General features: G+C 36.0%; 2 protein-coding genes across 5 annotated transcripts; both read left to right on the top strand.

Moving 5' to 3' along the window:
* The first annotated feature begins 1,810 nt into the window (after nt 1-1,810).
* LOC113760750 (carotenoid 9,10(9',10')-cleavage dioxygenase) lies at nt 1,811-13,026 on the top strand. The gene is made up of 14 exons (XM_027303455.1): nt 1,811-2,235; nt 3,852-3,922; nt 4,190-4,204; nt 4,810-4,921; nt 5,996-6,095; nt 6,368-6,430; nt 6,741-6,851; nt 7,125-7,309; nt 8,945-9,083; nt 10,665-10,782; nt 10,862-10,963; nt 11,253-11,504; nt 12,375-12,486; nt 12,803-13,026. The coding sequence occupies exons 1-14, from the start codon at nt 1,999-2,001 to the stop codon at nt 12,830-12,832; spliced, it is 1,647 nt and encodes a 548-aa protein (XP_027159256.1). The 5' UTR covers nt 1,811-1,998; the 3' UTR covers nt 12,833-13,026.
* A 1,599-nt stretch (nt 13,027-14,625) lies between these two features.
* Nucleotides 14,626-18,624, top strand: LOC113761931 (cell number regulator 6-like). Of its 4 annotated transcripts, none has more exons than XM_027305126.1 (6): nt 14,626-14,745; nt 15,175-15,223; nt 15,336-15,453; nt 16,050-16,164; nt 17,142-17,407; nt 18,245-18,624. In XM_027305126.1, exons 3-6 carry the CDS (start codon nt 15,343-15,345, stop codon nt 18,470-18,472), a joined length of 720 nt encoding a protein of 239 aa, XP_027160927.1. In that variant the 5' UTR covers nt 14,626-14,745; nt 15,175-15,223; nt 15,336-15,342; the 3' UTR covers nt 18,473-18,624. The 4 variants fall into 4 exon arrangements, with proteins under 4 accessions (XP_027160927.1, XP_027160923.1, XP_027160925.1 ...); XM_027305122.1 differs by having other exon boundaries at nt 15,135-15,223; nt 15,343-15,453; XM_027305124.1 differs by having other exon boundaries at nt 15,135-15,223.
* Nucleotides 18,625-25,015: the final 6,391 nt, after the last annotated feature.

Below are 25,015 nucleotides of genomic sequence, written 5' to 3'. Positions count from 1 at the left end.
ACCACCCCAGAGAATACATTTCATCTATTGTATGAATTGTAGTATTTAGCATATATGATTGCACCACACAATTTTTATATACATAAATTTTTAAAGACTACTATGGTACATAAATACTTCAAATGCAATTATTTCATCATACAACTATGAATACTTTGACAAAAGATTATTATAGATTTATTTACACCTTGGATCAATTCATAATTAATCATTAAGCAAAAAAAAAAAAAACATTGCACCCGCAAAATAAAAGTTGTTATTCATGAACATACTAAACCTGTGACAAATTACTTGCATCTATACTATGCTTTTTATTTGGGAATGATTTCGGAAACCTCTCATGAGGTTTCTGATAATTTCATTGAACTCTCGTGAAATTTGAAAAATTACGCTTACCTCCATTAATTCAATAGTTTTAGTAACAATATATTAAAATAATATTGATTTTGGCAAATTTAAATAAATACCCATAAATGCCCTTGTATAATGAGTTTAAATTTTTTCCTATACAATTATAAGATTATTTAGTACAATTATACGGAATAGGTGCCAAATTTTTTTATGTCCATATCTACTATTTTATAAACAACTATAATAATAATTTTATTATTATGATGGGAAACTTTTTCATGATATTTTATTATGGATTTAGATTTATAAGCTATAAAAAATATGTTGAAAAAATCATTTAGACTTTATTAATTTTTCAAGTAATGGAATTATCATAAATTAATAGTGGTTTTGGCCCATTTCTTTTTCATTTTTTGTCGGTTAAAAAAATGGAAACAAGATAAATAAAAATATTGAATTACATATAAAATTAACTCTTACAAAAATTACTAATTCGACATTTAATTACAATAGAAACTAGAGACAATAGTGACCGTTCTACAGTTTAATTGACGAAAAAATAACAACAACAAATAAGGAGGAAAAAGAATTAACAAATAATTTGGAAACTCATTGTAAATATACGTATACCAAATAAGAGAATTTCATTACAATATTTAACCGTTCAATTGTCTTTTTTAAATCTCAACAGAGGTATGTGTACTTGTTAAAAATCGTGGGGGATGTTTCTGAAATTACCCCTTCTACTAGCAAGCCTTTTTTAGGGGCCACTTGCAATTTAGTGTTCCGTTGGTCTCCGTTCTTAAATTAATCATCTTTCCACGTTTGCAATGATGCGGACGTCCAACTGGAACATCACAGATTTCTCGCCATCTGCTTTGACGTGGACGTCCAGCTGGAACATGTGCCGCCTGCAACAACACCGGCTCAGCAATTCTCCTTTCCGTTTCATACTGATGACCGTCCCTGCACGGTTAAGGGCCAAGATTTGCCCTCAAAATTTTGTGCGGCTGAGATTACACCATATAACTCGATTTTCGCGCCAAGTGTGGGTCCCACCACTATCTGTTGTGAAAATACATCCTGTAAAAAAAAAGTTACACGATGTACAAAGAAAATTACGCGCAATTAATAATGACTAAAATTGCTCTGGACGGTTGCACCTGCAACCGTCCGTGCCCCGAGTCCCAATGGATCCTTCATCTGGCCAGCTTTGCTCTTGGTGGAGACATCCGTACTGTCTCCATGACAGAAAAATCCTGAAAGTATCCCAAACAATAAAGGAAAAGAAAAGATCCGTGCAAATGCGCCAAAACCATTGCATGGAACCACGCAATCCGACAAGACTCAACCGCTAATGTGGAGGCCAGGCGTACCTGCCAGCAAATTAACGGTTACCACAGCAGTCTCATGCGATAAGTAACTGCTGACAATGACGTAGACGAAATAAGTAACACTTTCTCATCTATCCAAGCTCTTCACACTCCACCACAAATCCACAGGCTGACAATCGTTGCTCCCAAGAAGATCATATCTGCCTAAAAACTGACAAAACATGCATATTTGGCTAGACTTTTAGGTAGGGATAAGAAGTACTAAAAGAATAAGCAAGTGGGGTTGGTCTTAGAATTGAGAGGAAAAGCAAAAATGGGTAGGCAAGAAGGAGAAGAAGTGGTGGAGAAAATTGAGGGAAAACAAGAAGTTGTGGTTGTGAATCCAAAACCCAATAATGGATTCACTGCAAAGTTGATAGATTGGGTGGAAAAAGCGGTGGTGAAGTTGATGTATGATTCGAAACAGCCTCTTCATTATCTGAGTGGGAACTTTGCTCCCGTTGATGAAACTCCTCCTTGTAAGGACCTTCTTGTTAAGGGTCATCTACCGGTGAGTCTACTTAATTTTTAGTTTTATAAAGTTTGAGTATGTGATTCTAATTGGAATTGCTTTTAGTTTTGCGGGTTCTTGTGTTTGATGAATTCTATGATGATATCTATGGGAGATTTAGTGGTGTATTATGGTAGCTTACGGTTAAGTCAGTACAAACTGTTAGTGCTAATCTAGGCCTAGAGGCATTACACAATTCCCCCTCCATTTTTTACCAGATTAAGGACGGGATTAAATTGCTTTGACTTTGTTTGATCAAGCTAAGGGGTTACTTTTTACCAGATTAAGGTGGCATTAAATACGCCTAGTCATTGAACAGTAACTTGGCATTAGATTTTGAATTTCATGGTTCATGGTTGAGTAAATGTACATTCCAAGAAAAGGATTAAGTAATTAAAAGAAAGAGATTCTAGCAATGCTACCAAAAGGGTTAATTTATCCTCGAATGAAAGAAAATAGAGCAATAGAAATGTCCTATTTTCTATCCAGGCGCAGTATAAGCTAAGTAATTGTTGTGGTGGTTTCATGGTCAGTTATTAGCAATAACATCTCTCTCTCTCTCTCTCTCTCTCTCTCTCTCTCTTATTTTTGTTGACATGATTTAATTGCTAGGTGCACGCTTCTTCTTGACTGACTATCTGCCTAGTTTTTATTACTAGATGCTTCTTTTGACCTGATCTCAAGAGTGTATAAAACACACAATATTTGCTCTGCATGGTTCATTTACTGTGCTGTCACCGTAACCAATTTTGGCCACCTAGATGGTTGATGAAGTGGCAGAATGCTTTTTGGCAGTGTAATAATGTTTTGATGTGCTACAGTAATTTATAGGAGCACTTGTATATAAGAGTGCTTTTTGTGCAATAGCAAACTCTGAACTTTTGAGAGGAATTGAAGGATTAAGTGACTTGTCTTGTAGAGTTTGATAATGACCAAGCCCGTCATGTTCAAGTTCCTATATTCCAGATAAGTATAAGAATAAACTAGATGGTAATCATTGCTTCAAGCGCATATAAAGCAAATATTAGTGGCTGAAGGTGGCCAGATTAGCATGCTGGTGCTGGTAGAATAGCCTTTGAGATTGCCTTAATGATCAAGGAAGTTTCTTTCCTCTCCTTTCACTTTGTCTTTAGCCAATAGATCTAAGTAAAGCACTAATATGGTTTTGCAGAAATAATTGTTTGTGTCACTGATTACTTTAAGATGTGATATCTTTTAAACAAATTGAAAATTAGCTGCACTTTCTTGGATTTTGATGTGAAATCTTGGTTTCTACAGACAACATAGGCACTTTATAGAAAACGGGAAAGTGAATTGAAGCAACTTACGACTACATGATTGCTCCTTCCGAAGAACTGGATAATCAGGCATTAAGTATAGCATGTTTTGTAGCTAAAGAAATATGCAAATAAACAAATTGCATAATTAGAAACTTAATTACATGTGTTTATGTGGTGTAAACTTAGTGGAACAATTGGACATGGCAGATGCTGATAAAGTTTGAATCTTGATGCTTTAAAAGAGAATAAAAATGTGGACTCTACGCTGGTGATTAAGCTCTGTTTATCCAGTCAGTGGTGCTTGCTATGTGATAAATGAAAATCTTTTCATTGCAGGAATGCCTCGATGGCGAGTTTGTAAGGGTTGGTCCCAATCCTAAGTTTTCTCCTGTGGCTGGATACCATTGGTGGGTTGTTTTTCTTTCTTAATAGTTCTTCTGAATAGCCTCATTTCTACCACTGCTCCTAAATCTTCCTCCTGGACACTTGCATCTTCTATGAGACAAGGTCCAAGTAATTTATTTTCAGCATTTTACTTGCATGTGTGTTTCTGTTGTTGCGGTTCAAATGTATTTGGATGTTTATACATCATGCTAGGATGGAATGTATAGGTACATCAGAGAATTGCTGTATATTGCATTTCTCCACCTTAACCTCATGTTTCTCCTCTGCAGGTTTGACGGAGATGGGTACGTGTTTATGATTCTTTGATGCAAGATATAGACTACACATTCATCAGTTACTTGTGACATGTGACTGATGGACTATGAATAGTATTCCACCTCTCATTCATCTGACCCTGCAAGAAGTATAAATTGACCTATGTTCTGCCAAATTTGTTAGAAACTAAAGATGTTAAATATTTGTTTCACTTGATCAGAACTTCTTTAGCTCTTAAAGATTGGGATAAGAGAAAAATGGGCTCGCATCATCACATGTGAATATCAATTATTGAACACAAAACAGAGAATCTACTATCTAGGTAATGCACTTAAAGACCACTTTAGCTCCTGATGTTTCAGGAGAGTGATACAGTGGAGCAATTTACCAGTTTGATAGTGGAAAGAAATGTCAACTACCTTTACCATTCATGATCTTGACATGTATGTTTAACCAGAAAGAGAAACAAGTATGACACTTCTCTTCATGCATCTGTCATCCATTGTAGTCTGTTCGGGCTTTTTACGTTAAAAATTCATTTTGGATCACTTGGCATTTATTTGGTTTAAATTAATCTTTCTTTAAAATCATGTTGGATCTCTTTGGGGATTATTTTAAACTTCTCTTGCTCTAGAATGATTCATGGTATACGCATAAAAGATGGAAAAGCAACATATGTCTCCCGGTACGTGAAGACATCAAGGCTTAAACAAGAAGAATATTTTGGGGGATCTAAGTTCATGAAGGTATGTTTGCAATCTACACAAGTCATTTTGAATGGCTAGTCTTTTCTTTTAGTGGTTCTCACTTCTCTTTCTTCTTGTATCTTTACCTCTTGTTTCCATCTTAATAAAGGGACAGTTCCCCATGGTACTCAATAGCATACGGCTGAATATTTTAATCATTTAAGGGCTCTGTTTCTAGGAGTGCTGATTTAAGATTATGCATTTAATTTCAAAAGCACCGACTGTAATGTTAAGAAAAGTAAGCAATGGGATGTTATTTTTCTTTTGATGATTGACATAAAATGTTGACAATTGGAGAGGTGTTAGCAGTATTTCTTAGGCAAACTGTTGCCTTGAGGCTCAAATGTTGTGAATACCACCCGTGATAATGGAGAAAAGAGAAAAGAACCCCAGATGGGAAGAGAAAGACTTTTTCTCTGGCAAGCTTTCTATTTTAAAGCCAAAGACGCCCTAAGAAAAGAACAATTTTGTTGATGCGGAAAAATGTACCACCTTCTGTTTTAACACAGTGATTAAGTGTAGGTCCCTACTGTTAAAGGTATCTGCTGTTACTTCAAATGATTATCGGAGTTACTAAATTGGAAGTGTTGTGTGTTGAAATGGGATCTTTAACAGTCAAATAGTAGTAGTCCATTACAAAGAACAGTCAAATAGACTTAAAGTATTCCACAGATCAAATAGTAGTAGTAGTCCTTCTGTGTTCATCTAAATGTGAATAGTAGCTGTCCATTACAAAGAACAGTCAAATAGAATTAAAGTATTCCACAGGTCATGGTATTGTGTGTATGTCCAGTTTCTAGCAATTAAAACTCCAATTCTTATTAACATCAACTGCTGAGCAACTAAATTGTTAGCAATAATGAAGCATTACAATGCTAGTAGAACAAATTCTTAAAACTACCTATAATAACATAAAATTCCAAAATTTGATCATCCATGGGCTCAACCAACTTTAATGGTATGATTTTGATAGTTCCTACGAAGTTTATTAATCTGGTTTTTCCTGGAGTACTATCATTATATGGAACATATACAATACATTCGTTTAAAGTCCTTTATTCCCACTTCTTGCAGGTTGGGGATCTCAAGGGGCTGTACGGATTGTTCATGGTTAATATGCAAATTCTTAGAGCAAAGCTAAAAGTTTTGGATATCACTTATGGAATTGGAACAGGTAAAAACTTTGCACGCCTCAGTTTTGTTTTTGTGGCAAAGGCAGAAAGAGGGAAGAGATATTCCGCACTACCATACAGTATTCTCTTTTTTCCTCGTGTTCCATTTTCTGGGAAGTGCATCAGTTTCTTGTTTGGTTTTTGGCATCTAGATTAATTGTTTGAAAATCCAACGAGTAAAACTTTAAGATCGTTACCAATCATTTTCATGTAATCATTTGTAGCTTTATAGGAAAGTTGCTAATATGAAATATATTTTGGCTTATATTTCCAGCAAATACAGCTCTAATCTATCACCATGGGAAGCTCCTGGCACTTCAAGAGGCTGATAAACCATGTATGGCTGCTTTCTCCTCTCTTTTTATTGAACAAGTAAATGTGGTAATCAGTTGCTCTGGATTTTTTCCAAGGATCAATAATTGCTCCATATTTACTTGGTTTATTAACCATTTCTTGCTCCTCTGGGAATGTCTCGGTATTAATTAGATAAGCCTATAATCCTATTGTTTCAGTTTTGCCAGTTTATTTAGATGATAGATGATATTAAAATTATAGTGTTAGTTGAATCTTGTGATACTGAAGGATTTAGAGAATATAATCAACAACTTGGTTGCTTCATTCATATCTTATTTCTATTTTATCTGCAGATGTGCTTAGGGTCTTAGAAGATGGAGATCTACAAACTCTAGGCCTGCTGGATTACGACAAAAGACTGACACATTCCTTTACTGCTCATCCAAAGGTTGACCCATTTACCGGTAAGAGATATTCAATGAGTGTAAATCCTCAATTTCTTGAATTGAGCATGTGGATATCAATTTCATTATCCAAAGCTTTGGCTAGTTACAACTAGTTTTCCAGACTCTAGCATTTTGGGTCATTGGTTAGACTCCATCAGTTTGCTGGATAATACCCTAGGCTTAATAGGTTATACCAAAGCTATTCCTGTAGTTTTGTAGATTATGAGACTGACTGATGTAGTCTTTCTGTATTTGGTACCATATGTTCTCTTACAAGAGTTTTATCTACAGGTGAGATGTTCACATTTGGGTATTCACACACACCACCATATATCACATACAGAGTAATATCCAAGGAGGGAGTAATGGATGATCCTGTGCCAATTACAATATCAGACCCAATCATGATGCACGATTTTGCCATCACCGAAAACTATGCAATTTTCATGGATCTCCCATTGTACTTCAGACCGAAGGTATGGTGATCTTTCCTAGCTTTTTATAGCTCATTTGAAAGGCATACCATTTCACATCTCAGTTAGTTAAAGTGTCTAGAGAAAAATTGCCTTTCAAATCTGGCCATGTTGCTAATCAAATTGTAACCTAGGTAGATATGACTATCCAGGAGCCATATTGCCGTGTACCTCCTGTTCTCAGATTGGAAACACATAGAATCTCTGAAAGATGAAGAGTTCCGTGGAATTAAGATAATACATGAATAGAAAGAGAAGAGTATCATCCAGTGCAGAATTAGCAGTTCTGCTACTTCTTATTTAAGGGGGCTTTGAGATGGGAAAGAATTTACTCGGGAATCAGGGGATTTGTTTATCCACGTTAGATTTAATGAAGCAATTTGGTGAATGCCTGTAAATGTCATTGTATTGGAGTAAGCTCATTCGAAGCTCTGACTTTCTCTTGACCTTGTCATTTTTTTAAAGAAGAAATTAGATTCTAGCCTTGACAACTTCTCATTCTGGAATTGGAGTGATTGGCATATGAAGGAACTTTCCTATTGGAAGTTCTTACATTTCAGATTTACAGGAGCTTGAACATTGATAACTTAGTACTGTTTAGTTGATGCTCTATCAAGCATTACACGGAAGTCTAGTTGCATAAGGTATAGAACTTAAGGATTCAAAAAGCTGAAGAAATAATTACTTGTCAATCACATGCTCCAGTAAACCAAGATAAACCTAAGTATAAGACGGCAATTGGTCCATCGCTAGATGATGGCATTATAGTGCAAGTATCCAGAAGGTAATGATCATCTTTTCTTTGGTACTTTTGGTAAAGTACTGCAGAACACGGATTCTGTGGTTGGCTATTAGGTAGTAGAGGAGCATTGTTGGAAGTTGTCCTTTCAAATTGCTTCATGAAAGATGATGGGCTTTTCTGTTCTTTTTTTCTGAGCACTCTTACTGAATTCATTGTGCTTTTTCTTCTCTTCTGAAATTTCTGGAGAGTGTTCTCAGATATAACGCATACTTTGCTGGGATCTTCTGGAGCTTCATGTATGTTGCATTCCCTTTTTTGCGGGATATCTGGATGGAAGATGAACCTTTTTTTTTGGATGGAAGATGGAAGATGAACTTATTGAATCAACCTAGTATTTCTGTTTAACCTAAAGGCTTGGTTCTCGCATCAGAATTTCAATCTTGAATTAAATCCTAGATCTGAATAACTACTTAAGTTTGCCATCTCATCTTTCTGTGACTTATCCAAGAATTTAGATGTGAGTGATGTATATATTCTGAAAATGAGGGTAGATGAGGAAGTTCTGGATATATTCAATGAGATGTAAGATGGATACGCTCATTTAGATTTAGATTTGTTTGGTCATGCTACTTTGCAAAAGAGGAAAGTATATCTATAAAATAAGGATTTGTCAAAAAGTACCTGAATAGCAAATTGGTTTTAGTAAAGGAATCCCAATTTTCTAATTGCATAGTGCTTAGTTCTCAAGGGGATTGATACATGATTTCAATGACATTATAAATGATAAAGATGATTATGTTTGATATAACAAAGCACCAACACTGTACCTCCTATATTCAGCATTTGTAAAATTGTGATTAGCAAGTTTTGCTTATATCTCACGTTTGGTATTTCAGGAAATGGTGAAAGATAAAAAGCTAATATTCACATTTGATCCAACTAAGAAGGCTCGTTTTGGTGTTCTTCCACGGTACTCAAAGAATGATGCCTTGATTAAATGGTTTGAGCTGCCAAATTGCTTTATATTCCATAATGGTGAGCTGGTGAATTTTCTTATCATTTTGTAGTCATGAAACTGCAGTTTACTGCATCTTCTTTTAGGATTCTTGCTAACGAAACTGCAGTTTACTGCATCTTCTTTTAGGATTCTTGCTAACTACTGTTATGGTTGCATAGAATACTTGAAGCATTACATTTAAAATGATTGCAAGGATAAAAACAGCACAGTTATGGCTCTTGAATATCGTCCTCAAGGAACGCACGTTGATTGTTATACGCTGTAAATCTCTCTGATTTAGATCTTGCCAACACAGACAACTGTTCCAAGGGAAACCGACACAACAAATCTTGCAAAAGTGAAACTTGCGAGATTGAATTTGTTTATACTAAAGCAAGGCAAAACTTCTTAAGAAACCACATGTCTAAGCATGCTTCTTGAAATCTTGAATTTGCGAAGATTTTGGTCTTTAAGTGAAAACTCACTTTGGAGAAGAATGGAGGAGTATAGAGCCTTGGATAACTTAGATTGCATCATTTGCATGTATACAACTTTGTGAAGAGCAAGTAACATTTTGTTTTTGGAAATCCAACAAAAGTAGGTATCACTTCTTAAACACGAAGTTTCCTGTTTAATTTTCTAGTTTGTACTCCTTGCAAGAGGTATAATATTTTGGATGATCTTTTAGCTACTTCAACATCGCATTTGAACAGCCTGTGGTGCCTTTTGAATTAAAATCCTGTGTCTGGCTTCTTTAGAAGACTATAGTCAGAAAATCCTGCTTGAGGACTGAAATCAATAGACATGATTGGCAGAAAGACCTCTGATTCTTGAAACTCCATTAAGTTTGTTTATAGTATGGCAGCTTAGTAAAGTACAATAACGCAGGCTTGATGGCAGAACCCTATCAAAACTCAGGCAGACCTCCCTGAGAAAACTGCATTTCTGCTTGTTTTCTTTCATTGGCTTCTGAATATTGTAGACATAGTAATCAGTGACTTATGACCCACCATGGAAGTTTTGATCATAGTCTGGCAAGCTAGTGACTTCTACTTTTGCTTTGTTTATTTAACTAGGAATCTGAATACCTGTTTGTGGAAATTGAAAATTACTTCTTCAAGAGGTGCTGCTCTCTTGGCAATAACTAGGCCAATTTTAATGCACGTTGCAAAAGCATTTATACAAGCAGGGAAGATTGTAACTTGTTACGATTTTTGATAAAGAGATTTTTCTTGTTTAGTTGTTTGAATTGTTATAGAAGTAAAAAACTAGATTTAGTTCCAGACAATAGGTCGACACCACTATATACATACGCATTCCAAAGCAATCAATGCAGTAAACAATGGCTTTGCTTCAGTATCTTTTCACCTTTCTCATTGTGCTGTTGTTGTACGTATGCTTAAGTATCAAGGTTTAATTACCTATCACATCTTAGATGTTTCCTGTGCATGACTCAGCACCACTATATGCCTATATGGTTTAAGAGTTGAAGATTGCACCTTCTTAATAAACAAACTGATTAACGCCTATTGCCAAAACTCAAACTTCTATTGTTTAAATTTAGTTTGTCATGATCATGATCTGGGAAGATAATTGGACTTTGCCTTTCTGGTAAGCAGCCAATGCATGGGAGGAAGGGGATGAGGTTATTCTTATCACTTGCCGTCTGCAGAACCCAGACCTGGACATGGTTAGCGGCATTGTGAAAAAGAAGCTTGAAAACTTTTCAAATGAGCTGTAAGAGAAATTTAATCCCTTGACTATATTGACCGTTTCAGCTCATGCAAGGTGTTCCTAAATTGGTTCTACTTGTCAGGTATGAAATGCGATTTAACCTGAAAACTGGTCTTGCTTCACAGAAGAAACTATCAGAGTCTGCAGTAGATTTTCCAAGGGTGAATGAGAGCTACACTGGAAGGTGGGTGCTATACTTCTGAATTGTTTTGAATTGGTCTGCAGCTAATATAAATTATACCATTCTCTTTATGTCTGATATTTAACAGTGGATGTGGATTATGCTAGTAATCAATGGCCTTATGAGGGCAAGTTAAAATTTTTCTCTGAGCACAAGAAGGTTCTCTTTTATACTTATCTGATGCTTTTGTTAATCTGTCCTAATGTTGGCTGGGTTTTTAATTTCTTTATCAAATATTATTCTACACTTCTGAGTTCCATCTACATGACTGGATCCACTTCTGCAAGCACAGGAAACAACAATATGTATATGGGACCATATTGGACAGCATTGCCAAGGTCACAGGGATTGCCAAATTTGATTTGCATGCTGAACCAGAGACTGGCAAAACAAAAATTGAAGTTGGTGGTAATGTTCAAGGTGTCTTTGACCTAGGACCAGGAAGGTTTGGTTCGGAGGCTATCTTTGTTCCACGCCAGCCTGGTATTACATCTGAAGAGGATGATGGCTACTTGATATTCTTCGTACATGATGAATCGACTGGGTACTTGTCTGACTCTTCCTACACCCAAACTTTGAAATAATTGTCATCATATTTCTCAGATGCAAACACTACTAGATTACAAGTAATCACTGTACAATCTCTAACAATATATTGTGTGATCTTACTTGGTGATTTCCTTCAATCCTACAATGTGTTTCCTGTGCCTGTTTGCTTCAGTACTGAAAAGTCTACTCTCTTTTTAAATTGTGTAACCAAAAGATAGAAATTGCAAAACAAATGAAAAGAGAATTAGAAAAGGAGGATAAGCTTTAAATTGTAAAACGCTTCATATCAATGTCTTTTTTGTTTCTTTTCTTTTTCTCTTTGCGTTTTATGCTTGTATCTATGCTGAATCATTGAAAACTGGGGGTAGCACTTCTGAGGTGGCATTTTTGTCAGTTTAATTAGTCATCATGACGGTTCAGGTAATTAAAATGCTTGTAATAGTCTCATGTAGCTTCAGGTACTGGATATGAGTATTTGCTGTCATTGCTATGTCTGTATTTGCTGATCTAGCTAACCTGAATACTAGCAAATTACTCAGGCAAGAGGTTAAGTTTAACAAGTGTATCTTTGAAAGCAACCAAAGATTGCATGTATTCAATCAAGACTGTTCTGTTGTTCTTTCTTCCAACTGTCTTTTCTTTTCCCTTTTCTTTAATGTGTTCTGGGTCTTCTTCCTTTTTAGTGGTGAGGGCCTCAAGAACCATACACTCCAAAGTGTTCTCTTCCTATCCTGTATTTGTTTAAGAAGGCAATTCCTAAGTTTATGGATGATCAAACGAACTTCTCTATGTGGCATGTATCTCAACCTGATCTCAGATGTAATCTACAATTTACATGACAAAAATCATCATCTGATAACTGCAGAAAGTCAGCTGTAAATGTGATTGATGCAAAAACAATGTCAGCTGATCCTGTTGCTGTTGTTGAATTACCTAATAGAGTTCCATACGGGTTCCATGCTTTCTTCGTGACAGAGGTCAGTTATAATTTCCTTATTTCCCTTTGTTTACTATGCATTTTCTACTGTAGAACAATTAATATTACTTCAGAATCAAGTCTATGGCAATGGACACCTTTTCTATAGAAGATTTGCCCTCCATTCCTCTGATTCTCGAAAGAAAGCATCTTCGGCTTCTCTTACCATTTCTTGCAAGTTAAATCTTCCTCATTGCAGAATTCTGGGAACAAGCTTGCCCTTCTGAAGTTATTTCATTTACTTATTGTTTCCTCTGGAATACCTTTGGTATAGTCGTCGTCGTCGTCTGATGTGATCATACTGGTAATTTTGACAGGAACAACTTGAAGAACAAGCAAAACTTTGAGAACAACGAGATGAACACTATGAGATTGCTACATACCCGAGAGGTGGAAGCATATGCTGGACCATGTCCTAGAGAGTAAATGGTTGCATGTTATCACATGCCAAAATGATTGTAAACACTAAACAGAGTAATTGTAACTCTACAATTCTATCCGTTTAGTAATATATTCATATGATCATAACTTCAGATATATATATTTTGTTTGGTTTTTTCATTTGCAGGACTAGGTATCACTGCATTTTTTGTCTCATGAAAGATATCTTGACCTTTTTCTTTTCTTTTACCTGCTGTGATCTTCTGATTGCACCAGTTGACTACAGATGCGGATCTCCTGCAGTTGAAGGAGGTACTGCATTATGCAGTGGGCGGTCCAAGATCCGGTCAGAGCAGCTCGGCTTGATCTCGGCCATCCATGTCCAGATTCACTAGCCGTCGGAATCGGGCCGGGTCATTCCGTCGATCTTGGACCATTCACAACACGGTCCAGTTGCGCTGCATTGTGTGGTGGATGGTCAAAGATCGGGCCAGAGCAGCTCGGCTTGATCTCAGCCGTCCATATCATAATTTACTACAGCCAAAATCAAGTTAGGTCATTTCTGTCGATCTCGGATCGTTCATAGCGCAGCCCGGTTCCTCCTGCAATCGCAGAGGAACTGAATCCATTGACTGCCCTTTATCACCGGTTCCCACGAAATTAGCCTGATCGTCAAAGGCTAATGTAAAGAGGGTTAACCTGGCAGTCCAATTTCAATGCTCAAAGGTCTTCCTTCATACAGTGATATAAAAATGAAAAAAAATTTGATGTATAATCACTGTTTTTTTTTTTTTTTTTTCACGCATGGCAGAGAGGGAAGGGACTAGTTGATGTTTACTCTAAATTTGTGAGGTATGCAGCAGTTTTTCCAAGCTCATTTGGAAAAATAAGCCAAACTTGCTCTCTCTCACACAAATTATGTCAAACCTAGTAAGGCAAGGGTGAGTTTGCCATTTGAATCTATTTATTGGCTAATAACATGACATTGGAATTGATTCTATAATTAGGTGACTCAACTCAAGAGTAGAAGAAAGTACCTAACAAGGTCTCAATCTAGTGATTAAAATTGAAAATTTATAAATTAGATATTTTAAATTCAAATTTCACTATGTGAGCTATTTTGGATTCGACCTGATTTGGAGTCTAAAGGAATGTTAAAACTAAAAGTTTAAATTTCTAAAAACAAATGTTCAAATTTCTATTAAATAAGTCATAAAAATTTAGGCAAACTGGCTAAGAATTTGCTTACTATACAAGTGTCTACTAAATGAGGATCCAAGGAGGTGCCAACTTAGTTGAGAATTAGAAATTATTGAATAACCATTGAAAAGTATTATAGCATTCTCATTATTACTTTGACAAACTCCTAAGGAGGAGTTTTAAGCTAAAACCCATCCAGTTCACCAGCAAAATCAGAAATCTTGCTAACAATTTAGGGTTTAGGGAGGATTAAGTCCCCGAAGGAATAGGATTAAGTTCTCTTTTAACCTGTAGGTCAAAGGTTCGAACAAGGGTTCAAAACTCATCTATAAAAAAAAAAAAAAAAAAAATTAATGGAGGTGTCAAAACAGTCCTTTGGTTTAGTCGGATAGAATATGATGGATTAGACTATAAATATATTATTATTATTGCAACAAAAAATATATATATACGTGGTTTAGGGGCACCAACGTAATTTGACAGTACCAGAAATGTTTTGACAAGAAATACGGTGGTTGTTTTCATAAACAGCCAACAAATTGTTTTCAAATGTTTTGACAACAATTCTACATTTGCTTCTGAAACTGGTTTGGGGTATTCGGTTTGTCAAAATCTTTCTTCTCCTCCTCTCTTCTCGTCAATCCTCAATCAACCCACAACTTCAAAGAGAAAAAAAACGGTAAGCTCTGATCTGCTTTCTCATTTATTTCTTTTTTTTTTTGGGAATTTTCTCTATAAATAAACCTATAATTTTGTAACTTTTTTTTCCCTCTTTTTCCTCCCAAGATGTCCTTCTTCACTATATCTTATCCTAGATTACTTTGATCTTGCCAATGGCGGTCTCGACAAAATGTTATTTGCATTCTTTCTGGGTTACGTGGCAGTTCCTCATTGGCTTCAAGAGTGACTGCTGGCAGAGGACTTGCCTCGTCTTGTCTAGTAGTATAAAATTCCCCAGCAGAGTTGACTGTTCACTGGAGTATTGAAAATTTTACTAGTACACGTTATTGAATTCTCTGAGCAAAAAAAGATTAAAAATTTTTGCCATTTTTTACTGTTTTAAACTAGGACTCAGAAGTTACTAAACGCGTCTTTGACTCAATATCAGCTAGCAATTTCCACCATTTCTGATCAGTGGTGACTTGGAATTTAGATTGGTAAGGCATGCAATTTTCTCCCGATTTCGTTGCGTTTGATTTTTTTTTGGATGGTTTCGTTTTGATAAGGGTTGGATTTGATTTTTTTTTTTTTAAAATGAATTTGGTTTAGAGATCAGATGATGGCGGATGCGGGAAATCCGTCAAGGTATGTGAAGTTGACAAAAGATCAAGCCCAATTAGAGGACATCAAGCCAGGCGAGCTAAATCAACCCATTGAAGTCCCTCAGGTATTATACATGTATAGAAGTAATATTTGATTTCTTTCTACAAATCGTGTTTTTGAGGCAATGCGCATCGGAGAATTAAGGCTTGAGTGTTGTTGATACGGGTTTTGATATAACAAAGAAAAGATGATAAAGATGATGGTTTTGTATAGGGTATATTACCTATGAATATGGTGGGATGAAAGTGTCTACATCATATGTTTTCTTGGTAAGATTTTCCTGTAATAGTCTGATCCTGTTATCATGTAATGTGGATACAGCAGTTTTATGGTGGGAAATGTACCATTAGTGCCATTTGTGCAGGATCTAAATCTGATGGAAGGAATTAGTTAGTAGACCTTCTTTTTTACATAATGTACCTTTTGGATTGGACATTTTTAATTCAGGTATAGGAAAGAGAACGGGGCAGGGAAGAAAACATTTTTTAAGTTGGGAAAAGTATTGGTGTTACCCTTCTCCTGTTCTCCACCCCCTCTGCTTCTGCTTCTCAAGTGCTCAATTTGCATCATGCTATGCACAAATTCAGAAACATTGTTTTTGTTTGATAATTTTCATGGTTGATAATGACACGTTTTGGATTTCTATCTTCAAATGGGCAGTTGGAAGTTCGCAAGTGCAATGAATGTGGACAGCCTTTACCTGAAAGCTTTGAGCCTCCTGCAGATGAACCATGGACAACAGGGATTTTTGGCTGTGCTGAAGATACAGAAAGTTGTAAGTTTACCTGGGGAACCACCTTTACTGGACCCTGGGGAAAAAATATTTTTGTCTAATATGTGGCTGTCATGAGCTTCATAACTCGCTATCCAGCAGCCAAATTTTGCTGCTACATATCCCATGTTTTGAAATCGGTTATCCTTTAATCCCAAGTTGAATGTCTAATTACTTAATTTTTTTTGGTCCCTAAAGTACTCTTTTTTATCTTCAGTGGAAACTTTGAACTACAAAATTCTGGTTCCTGGAGATACTGTATTCACAAAAAGTCATATCTACTCACCTTTCAGTTGAAACTGGTATTAATCCCATATATCATCATTGGATAATGAAATTTTGATTAACTAATGAAGTTGGCTCTCATTTTCCCCCTTTGTCTTTAAACAAATAACGTTATTTCCTAGTCTTCCATGAAAGCCCTGTCCAATTATATCAAGACATTTTATTTGAAACAGGAGTACATCTTTGGTATGACATGAAGTTGTAGTCTCTGCATCCTGAGTAAATTTTAGATGTTCTTTGTGGATTCACGCAACTATAGTCCTGTCTCTGCCTTTTGGGTAATAGTTGTTGAATTCGGAAGCTTGCTGAATTATTGCTGATGCTATATGATTGTTTTTTGGTTTAGAGCAATGTCTTTTGTTTTATTCTTTAAGAACAAGATCTTCTGTTTTTCGTCCTTATAATTAGACTTGCATATGCGCTTGTTTCTCCAATTCCACTGGTCATTTTCTTCTAATGATGTATTGCGCTGTTTGACGCATGTTGCTACTCCATCTATCTTAGTTTTAGTGCTGGATGTGTCTTAAAGCATCAGATAACTGTAGAATAGCTTGGAATTTCAAGGGTTGTACTTCATTGAGTGCCAACCGCATCTTACGTCATATTTGCATTGTTTTGTCTTAGCAGTTGAGAGTTTGCTTCATTGTACATTTCATTTCCAACCACGATTTACTACTTTTTCTGTGACTTTCCAGGCTGGACAGGACTTTTTTGCCCGTGTGTCTTATTTGGGCGCAATATAGAGAAGTTGAGAGAAGATACTCCCTGGACGACACCGTGTGTTTGTCATGCTATTTTTGTTGAGGGTGGGATTGCACTTGCGGCTGCAACAGCAGTCTTCTATGGCATTGATCCTAGGACGTCATTTCTTTTTTGTGAAGGCTTGTTATTTAGTTGGTGGATGTGTGGAATATACACTGGCCTTGTTAGACAGGCGCTACAGAAGAAATATCATCTCAAGGTAAACACCCACGCTTCTCTTTGCTTTTGTGTGAGCACTAACTGAGATAAGAATCTCGAACTTGGTTTCTTCTGTCATAAGCTGTTGAATTCAAATTTAATTTGATAAGACACACCCTCCTGAAAGAATACATAACATTCCAACTGTTAAATTAAAAACTGAAAAGATGACACCCTCTATACCTATCACCTGGGTTATTCGTGTCAAACAAAGAATCCTCCATCTAAAGACATCCTGAAACTTGCTTTCATGGTTTTCTGAATTATTAGTACGTTACACTATCCAATTTGTTGGTGGCTCTTGGTTGCAAGTTCCTCATTTGTTTTTCTCCCTAATTGAGTTATCCGTCTCCAATTCCCTGTATTTCCTGACTTCAGTATTATTCATGTTCAGCCACACCTTTTTATTTCTTATACCAAATGGAGATGCTGTAATTGGATTTGAGGTCTAAAATAATCCCTGCCACATGTTGGCTGCATGATGACTGTTTTTACATGAGATTGAGTTTTTGTGTCATTCAGTCTATGTCCCCCCCCATCCCCTTTTTTTCTCTTATGCACTGGGTGCTTTATTCTTTGAACATTTTTTACTGGCTTTTGGGAGCAAAGAATGAAGCTTTTAAGCAGTGAATTGGTTTCTAAAATATTTTAATTCAATGCTTATCAAGCACCTCAAATTTGCTCATGATTCTTACTGGATGAGCGATCAAAAAAACGTACATTTTAGAGAATATGTCTTGAAGCTGTATGTTAGACTCATGCCTGATGAAGTAGAGAGAATGTGCAGCATGTTATTTATGTTTGCCGACAAATCTTATACTATTCACTACTTCTGTAGAACTCGCCATGTGACCCCTGCCTAGTACACTGCTGCACGCATTGGTGTGCCCTGTGCCAGGAGCACAGGGAGATGAAAGGCCGCCTCTCTGATGATGCTGCCATGCCAATGACCATTGTTAATCCTCCTCCCATCCAAGAGATGGCTGCTGTTAGTGATAATAGGGAATCTGTAGCATCCTCCAGAAATGGGACTGAGCATACTGCTTTAGAGATGCAAGCTTTGTAGTTGCAGAACTTCACAGGAATGTTTGTCTCGATGCTACTCTCTCTCTCTCTCTGTGAAATTCTAAAGAGTTATACTTCATACAAAACTAAAGAAGACGGTGTTCAAACAGAATTGCATTGAAAATGATTATAGAATACTAGATTTGTTTTTCATTTTCTTTCATTTTTCATTTTTTCCTTTTTCTTTTCTTTTCTTTTCTTGCTTGCCTTGTTGCGGCTATATAGGGGTGGATGTCTGAGGGAAGGGGGCATCTGAAGTTTGAACGTATAGATGTTTGCCTGGTCTGATTAACTTGAAACTGAAAAGGGTACAAAAAAAGGAGCACAAAAAGGAAAGTAGCTTATTGTTTTCCTAATCAAGAAACAAATGGAATCTGAATGGCATGCCTTTTTGAGTGACTACTTTGACAGCTGATTTCCATCCTAATTCCTGGCCGTTGTGGTTTGCAGCATTGAACAAATTACAGTTAAACAAGAACCTAGCCATAATTATAATTCCACACTATCTTCAGAACTCTATGCTTAAAACCCTCTTTCGTAGTATGCAAATCCATCCACACACTTGCAAAGTCATGGGTTCCAAATTTTGATTTCAATTAAGTGCTGACATGAACATAACCCCTGCAAGGTAGGAATCCTAATTTTCAATTTAGTTGAAATCATAGAGAGCTATAGTAGAATAGGTTTATAAACCAAAGGAGTTAAATTGAACATATAACAAATCACAAAGAGTGTTTTTGGTACTTTATCCTTTTTAAATTAAAATTGCGGTATCATCCTTCTGCATATTGTACAAGTGCATCAAGTTGTCTATTCACAATTGGCATTAACAGAGTGTACACAAAAGGAGAATCAAACAGAGAGTGGAAGGTATCATCCATCAATCTTAGACAAACCAATTTCAATCCAGAACGATATCACTTGAGTTTGTTGTAAAGAGCTCTGAAATCTTCCATGAACCATGCTACGTACTAAGTTATCTTTCTTAGGTAGCAAGAGATGGTTCTTTAATCATTTTAAGCCCATCCCAATTCCCAGATTAGTTTTGGCTGAAGATGCGAGGCCAGGCCAATATCAGGCAATTGTCATCACTGCAAGTTTGGCTTGAAATCTTGCTAGAAGATAAATGATTAACCTTGCCCGGATTTGAAACAGCACTGTGAAAGTGTGTCGCCCTCTTCTTTCTTATCACAATTTACATATACTAGCTATTTCTTTTCCTTTTAGTTGTTAATTTAGAGAGCAAGGGAGACAAACAATAAAAGCTACAAAAAAACATTTACAGACATTCGTGACAATCCCTCAAGTCCTGTATTAAGACGAGTAGAATCTCTAGCAATGACAGCTCTCCAGCTACCATTCTTTGAGTTGTAGTTGCAATGAACACGAAGGCCTAAAATCTTTTTCGAACAAACTACTAACAAAGGCATTCAAAAAAAGAAATATTGAAAGATGCAGAGAAGCTTTAAGGGGGAAATATCCATACCAGATTGCTGCCATTGCACAGTTTGGCACTTTTTTTTTCTGGATATGATAGACCTCCACTTACTCTATACTAGGGGGCAAGGGGACGTGAAGAGGCCCAAAAAGAACTTAGAGGGAACTGAATTACTACCGACCCAAACGGATGCCTATGCACCCGCTGACAACATTTCCAGGATGCTTATATAAATTCTTGTAGAAAATCCTTAAAGGGTCTCTCTGAACATCAAAAGACGATAATGGTCAGTGTTACAAAGTACCCAAGACAGACACACATGGATTTTAAAAAAAAAATTATGGAAGTATCTCTTCAGGAGGTCTCTCTTCTGAGTTCCGACCAGGCAAATCATACACTTTCTTTTCCCTTTTCTTAGCTGTTGGCTCAGTTTCTTTAGCCTCCCTTCTTCTTTTTCTCCTCCTCCTCCTCACTCTTCCTCTTTCTCTGCACCTTTAAACAAAATAAAACCATATGTTTTTGGGGGGTGGATAGAGACAGAAAAGAACACCATAATGTGTACCAAAAAAGAACCTTATCAGAGGACTCGTTTGAGCTTTTCTTTGGAGGGCTCTGCTCAAAATTTATCTGCTTCTTCTTTCTTTCACTCTTTTAGTTTCTTCTTTTCTGGCTTTGACATTTTTTTTTGGGTGGCATTTTTGGGCTTTTACCTACTTAAAGGAATCTAAAGTTTCTTCATCTTAGCCTTTAACCCTCTCCTCCTCCATTGTTTTTGCATCACGTCCACTGGATGAATGATATTAGGAGAGCAACATTAATAGGATTCAAGTTCAGTTTCGTTTTCTATCCCGTCTGACTTAATTTTGTTGGTATTTGCTTCTATATTGTGAGTATACCCCTTTTAAGTAAAAGGTTCGGTGAAACGAATAAACATGAAAAGAAAAAGGAAATTTAAGGGAATGTCGGAAATTTCTCAAAAAATTGGCACATTTAGAAGAGAAAGAAAAGAAAAGAGAAATAGCCTCATAGAGCCATGCTCGGTCTCAAAGTCCTCAACCAAGCGAAAGCAAATACAAGCTCTTTATGGCATTGTCAGTGTTTCAATCCTCATGAACTCGTGCTAGCAACCTCTTGATTCATGAACACATATCCGACTCTTTCCTCCCATCATTTTTTTCTTCCTCGTTGAATTTTATCAGTGGGTCAAGAAAATTCCAGGGAACAAATATGAGCTCTTCTGAAGAGCCATTAAATTTTATTAGCAGGTCAAGAAAATTCCAAAGAACAAATATGAGCTCCTGTGAAGAACCATTAATCAAGGACAAGGAGGTTGAGGAGGAAGAATCATTATTAAGCAACGACGATGATGATGATGATGATGATATGTTCTTCAGAGAATTGAAGAGAGTTACCATAAATCATGGCGACTTCTCCAACGAAGAGAAAACAGTTGCAGATATTTTACTGCAACTTCCTGGACTTATAAGAACTTGTCCTAGAGTTTCACTGAACCAGTCATGGCTTTTCAAAAAGACAAGATCAGGGATTAATATTTTGTCCCCTCCACCACCCAGTCCACAGGATCATGATACCATCAGTGAGGTTAATTTAATTCTGTGCCCTCTTAATTTGTCTATACTGCTGTTATTCATGAGGATGCAACATCAGTCAGAAGAGGCTTTTGCTATTTATGGTTTGGTGTCACAATAATTTCCAACATCTCTGGAAAAATGGTCATTATGATCGTTACAAAGGAATGATTATAGGGGGAAAAAATTACAAGAATGCAGGGAAAGGTTATGACGACGCTAGTGCATAAAGGGAAACTACGGTTGTGATATTAATAAAATTTCTGATTAACTTGAATTCTCTATATCAGTAACGGTCGAATTTCAGAATTGCTGAAAATCGAAGGCCTTTACATTTAATTAAAGATTTCGTCTCTTATCTGCTTCTCTACCAATGACTTGGTAAAACTTTATTAATTAATCTACATATCCCAACTGTTGTTATCGAAAAATTTTCAATTATGAAGACAAACTCCAAATCTTCATCTATAAATACCTAAGCAATTAACTCTGTGTTACCATCTTACTAACAAGTGATCATATACTTCTCGACAAGTCCTGTTGATCATTTGGGCTATTTTCATAGCAATCTTGATGCTCTATGCTGCTGTTCTTGATGGCTTTGCTTGTGTTTCTTGTTTCTAGTTTTATTTAAGGTATATGTTGGGCTTTCTTGATTTTCTTTTTTTTTTTTGTATGCAGTCCAAATATCACATTAGTACATCTTTGTTGTTTTGCTTGGAGGTTGTTGCGATTGTATTTTCTGAAAAGTTTTTGGAAAAAAATTATTGTACTAATATGATATGATTTATGTCAAATATAAATATGCTGTCAGTGTATATAAAATTTATTCATCCAAATACGGCCTTGTATTCTTGCATTAATATTTTATAGGTTTTCCGGTTGACGCAGGAGTTACGTCACTTGATGGAACAGAACAATATATTAAATTTGGTATGTTCTTTATTCTACTGTGTAGTTTTCCAAACAGTTTGAGTTTCTCTGAATTGAACTAAAAAAAATTGACCTACTTTTACCATTTAGGAGTTAAAGAAGGTTTCAATTTACCATGAAAAGCAAAGGGTTTTCAATTTGCTGTTGAAAGAGACCAATGAAATGAGTTTGCAGGTAGCAATTCCCTTAAAAACCGTTTTCGTTACATTTCTCCTTAATAAGAGATGTGAATTTTTAGTCATAGACAAATTGGAATCTTGTAACAGGGCAAGAATCCAAAAGCAAGTTACAATACATTGTCAAATAAAGTGGAAGTTGTTGATCTTAGTCCATTACTATTTCAATTGGGTGATGAACAACATCATCAACCAAAACAGAAGCTCATCGCCAGAATCAAGAACAGAGAGTTGCAGGAGGTGAAGAAGGATCAACAAGTTTAAAAACTTGAACAGAATGATCATGTTCTGCAATTTGACTATCAAACATCATCAGCCAATGGAGCAGAAGCTCCTCCTGATCAAAGGGCTGCAATGTGGTGGGGTTGTTGAACCATCATCACCAAGACTAGAAGCTGATGGTCTAAATCAAGAGCTGCTGCTATGTACAGATGTATGGATGAAGTATTAGAAATCCCAGAAACTGATTAAGATAAGGGCTGCCAATGGGACTGAGTATACTAGTTTAGAGATGCAAGCTTTGTAGTTGCAGAACATCTGGAGTTTCTCTCTGTGCTATATTTTTTTTTTCTCTTTGCTATTTGTTTGCCTTGTATGCAGTACAGGAATGGATGTTTGAAGGCAGAATACATCTAAAAATTCTAACTATTTACCTGGTTGCCTGCTTTGATTAACTTTTAAGTCAAGGGAACCACAAGAAAAACGAGAATAATTTATTCTGTTTTCATCAAGAAAGAAATGGAATCTGAATGACAAGTCTTAAAAATTAATATTTTTGCGACTGGATTACCAGAAAAGAACCAAGAATTATTTGATGAATGAAAAGAAAAAGAAAAAGAAAAATAATATGTTGGTTAAGATTTGTGAGTCACCACTTTTTGACAATAGATTTTAGAGAAAAATGCAGTTTTGGTACCTAAACTTTGACGCACGAGCGGTTTTAGTCCCCAAATTTTGGACGAAAACAAATTTGGTACCCGAACTTTCAATTTTGAGCACATTAAGTACCCGTGACGATTTTTTCCCAAATTGTTACCGGAAAAAGCCATGTGACTGTCACGTGTCCGGCCAAAATGGAATTAAAAAAGGCAAAAAATGCAGTTTTGGTACCTAAACTTTGACGCACTAGCGGTTTTAGTCCCCAAATTTTGGACAAAAACAAATTTGGTACCCGAACTTTCAAATTTTGAGCACATTAAGTACCCTTGACTATTTTTTCCCAAATTGTTACCAAAAAAAGCCATATGACAGTCACGTGTCTGGCCACAATTGTATAAAAAAATGCCAAAAAATGTCAAATGCCATTATAATACTAGGTATTAAATTTAAGGACTAATAGCGTAATAAAGAAAAAATCCAAGGACTAAATAACATCACATGAGTCAACAAAACCCAAGAACCGATACAAATGAGCTCCAATTCCAGTTCATTAATCTAAGAATCAAGTCACAAAATTTGTCTAGAATTGGAGCTCATTTGTATCGGTTCTTGGGTTTTGTTGACTCATGTGATGTTATTTAGTCCTTGGATTTTTCTTTATTACGCTATTAGTCCTTAAATTTAATACTTAGTATTAGAATGGCATTTGATATTTTTTGGGCCTTTTTTATACAATTGTGGCCGGACACGTGACTGTCATATGGCTTTTTTCGATAATAATTTGGGAAAAAATAGTCAAGGGTACTTAATGTGCTCAAAATTTGAAAGTTCGGGTACCAAATTTGTTTTCGTCCAAAATTTGGGGACTAAAACCACTCGTGCGTCAAAGTTTAGGTACCAAAACTGCATTTTTGACCGGACACGTGGCTTTTTCCGGTAACAATTTGGGAAAAAATTGTCAAGGGTACTTAATGTGCTCAAAATTTGAAAGTTCGGGTACCAAATTTGTTTTTGTCCAAAATTTGGGGACTAAAACCGCTCATGCGTCAAAGTTTAGGTACCAAAATTGCATTTTTCTCTAGATTTTATGTTAATTTCATGGCTGTTTTGAAGTGCAACATTGAAAAACAAGAAGGTAGGAAGCTTAAAAGGGTGTTAGGGGTCAGTATTTTGTATAGACCAACACAAGCAGTAAGTTGACTGGCAGTGTAGTCAAAATATATGATTCCAAAATTGAAGCCTTGGACTTGTGGCAAAGACAAGTGTGCTTGGATAGTATATTGTTTAAAATATTTACTGTCGTGGTTTTTATAATGTAATATATTTGAAATAAAAAAAATCATTGGAAATATAAAAAAAACTTAGAAAATGTGTTAATAATACAAATAAAATATTATGGGATAAATTCAGAAACCTCCCCTAAGGTTTCACGAAATATGACCTAGCTTTTCTGAGGTTTTTAAAATATCGTTTGGCACTCTTGAAGTGATTGTGAGATCATGTGTCAATAATATTAAAAGTGAAGGATT

The sequence above is a fragment of the Coffea eugenioides genome, chromosome 2 (genome assembly GCF_003713205.1).
Source record: "Coffea eugenioides isolate CCC68of chromosome 2, Ceug_1.0, whole genome shotgun sequence".
Classification (NCBI taxonomy): domain Eukaryota; kingdom Viridiplantae; phylum Streptophyta; class Magnoliopsida; order Gentianales; family Rubiaceae; genus Coffea; species Coffea eugenioides.
This window is presented reverse-complemented; position numbering and strand designations above follow the sequence as displayed.

Bases quoted from the DNA above. Each gene is read 5' to 3' on its own strand.
- LOC113760750 (XM_027303455.1), top strand. From the start codon at position 1,999: ATGGGTAGGCAAGAAGGAGAAGAAGTGGTGGAGAAAATTGAGGGAAAA. The intron at 4,922-5,995 runs GTATGTTTGCAA...CACTTCTTGCAG, and splicing joins GGGGATCTAAGTTCATGAAG to GTTGGGGATCTCAAGGGGCT. The intron at 6,431-6,740 runs GTATGGCTGCTT...TTTTATCTGCAG, and splicing joins TCAAGAGGCTGATAAACCAT to ATGTGCTTAGGGTCTTAGAA.
- LOC113761931 (XM_027305123.1), top strand. From the start codon at position 15,343: ATGATGGCGGATGCGGGAAATCCGTCAAGGTATGTGAAGTTGACAAAA. The intron at 15,454-16,049 runs GTATTATACATG...TCAAATGGGCAG, and splicing joins AACCCATTGAAGTCCCTCAG to TTGGAAGTTCGCAAGTGCAA. The intron at 16,165-17,141 runs GTAAGTTTACCT...GTGACTTTCCAG, and splicing joins TGCTGAAGATACAGAAAGTT to GCTGGACAGGACTTTTTTGC.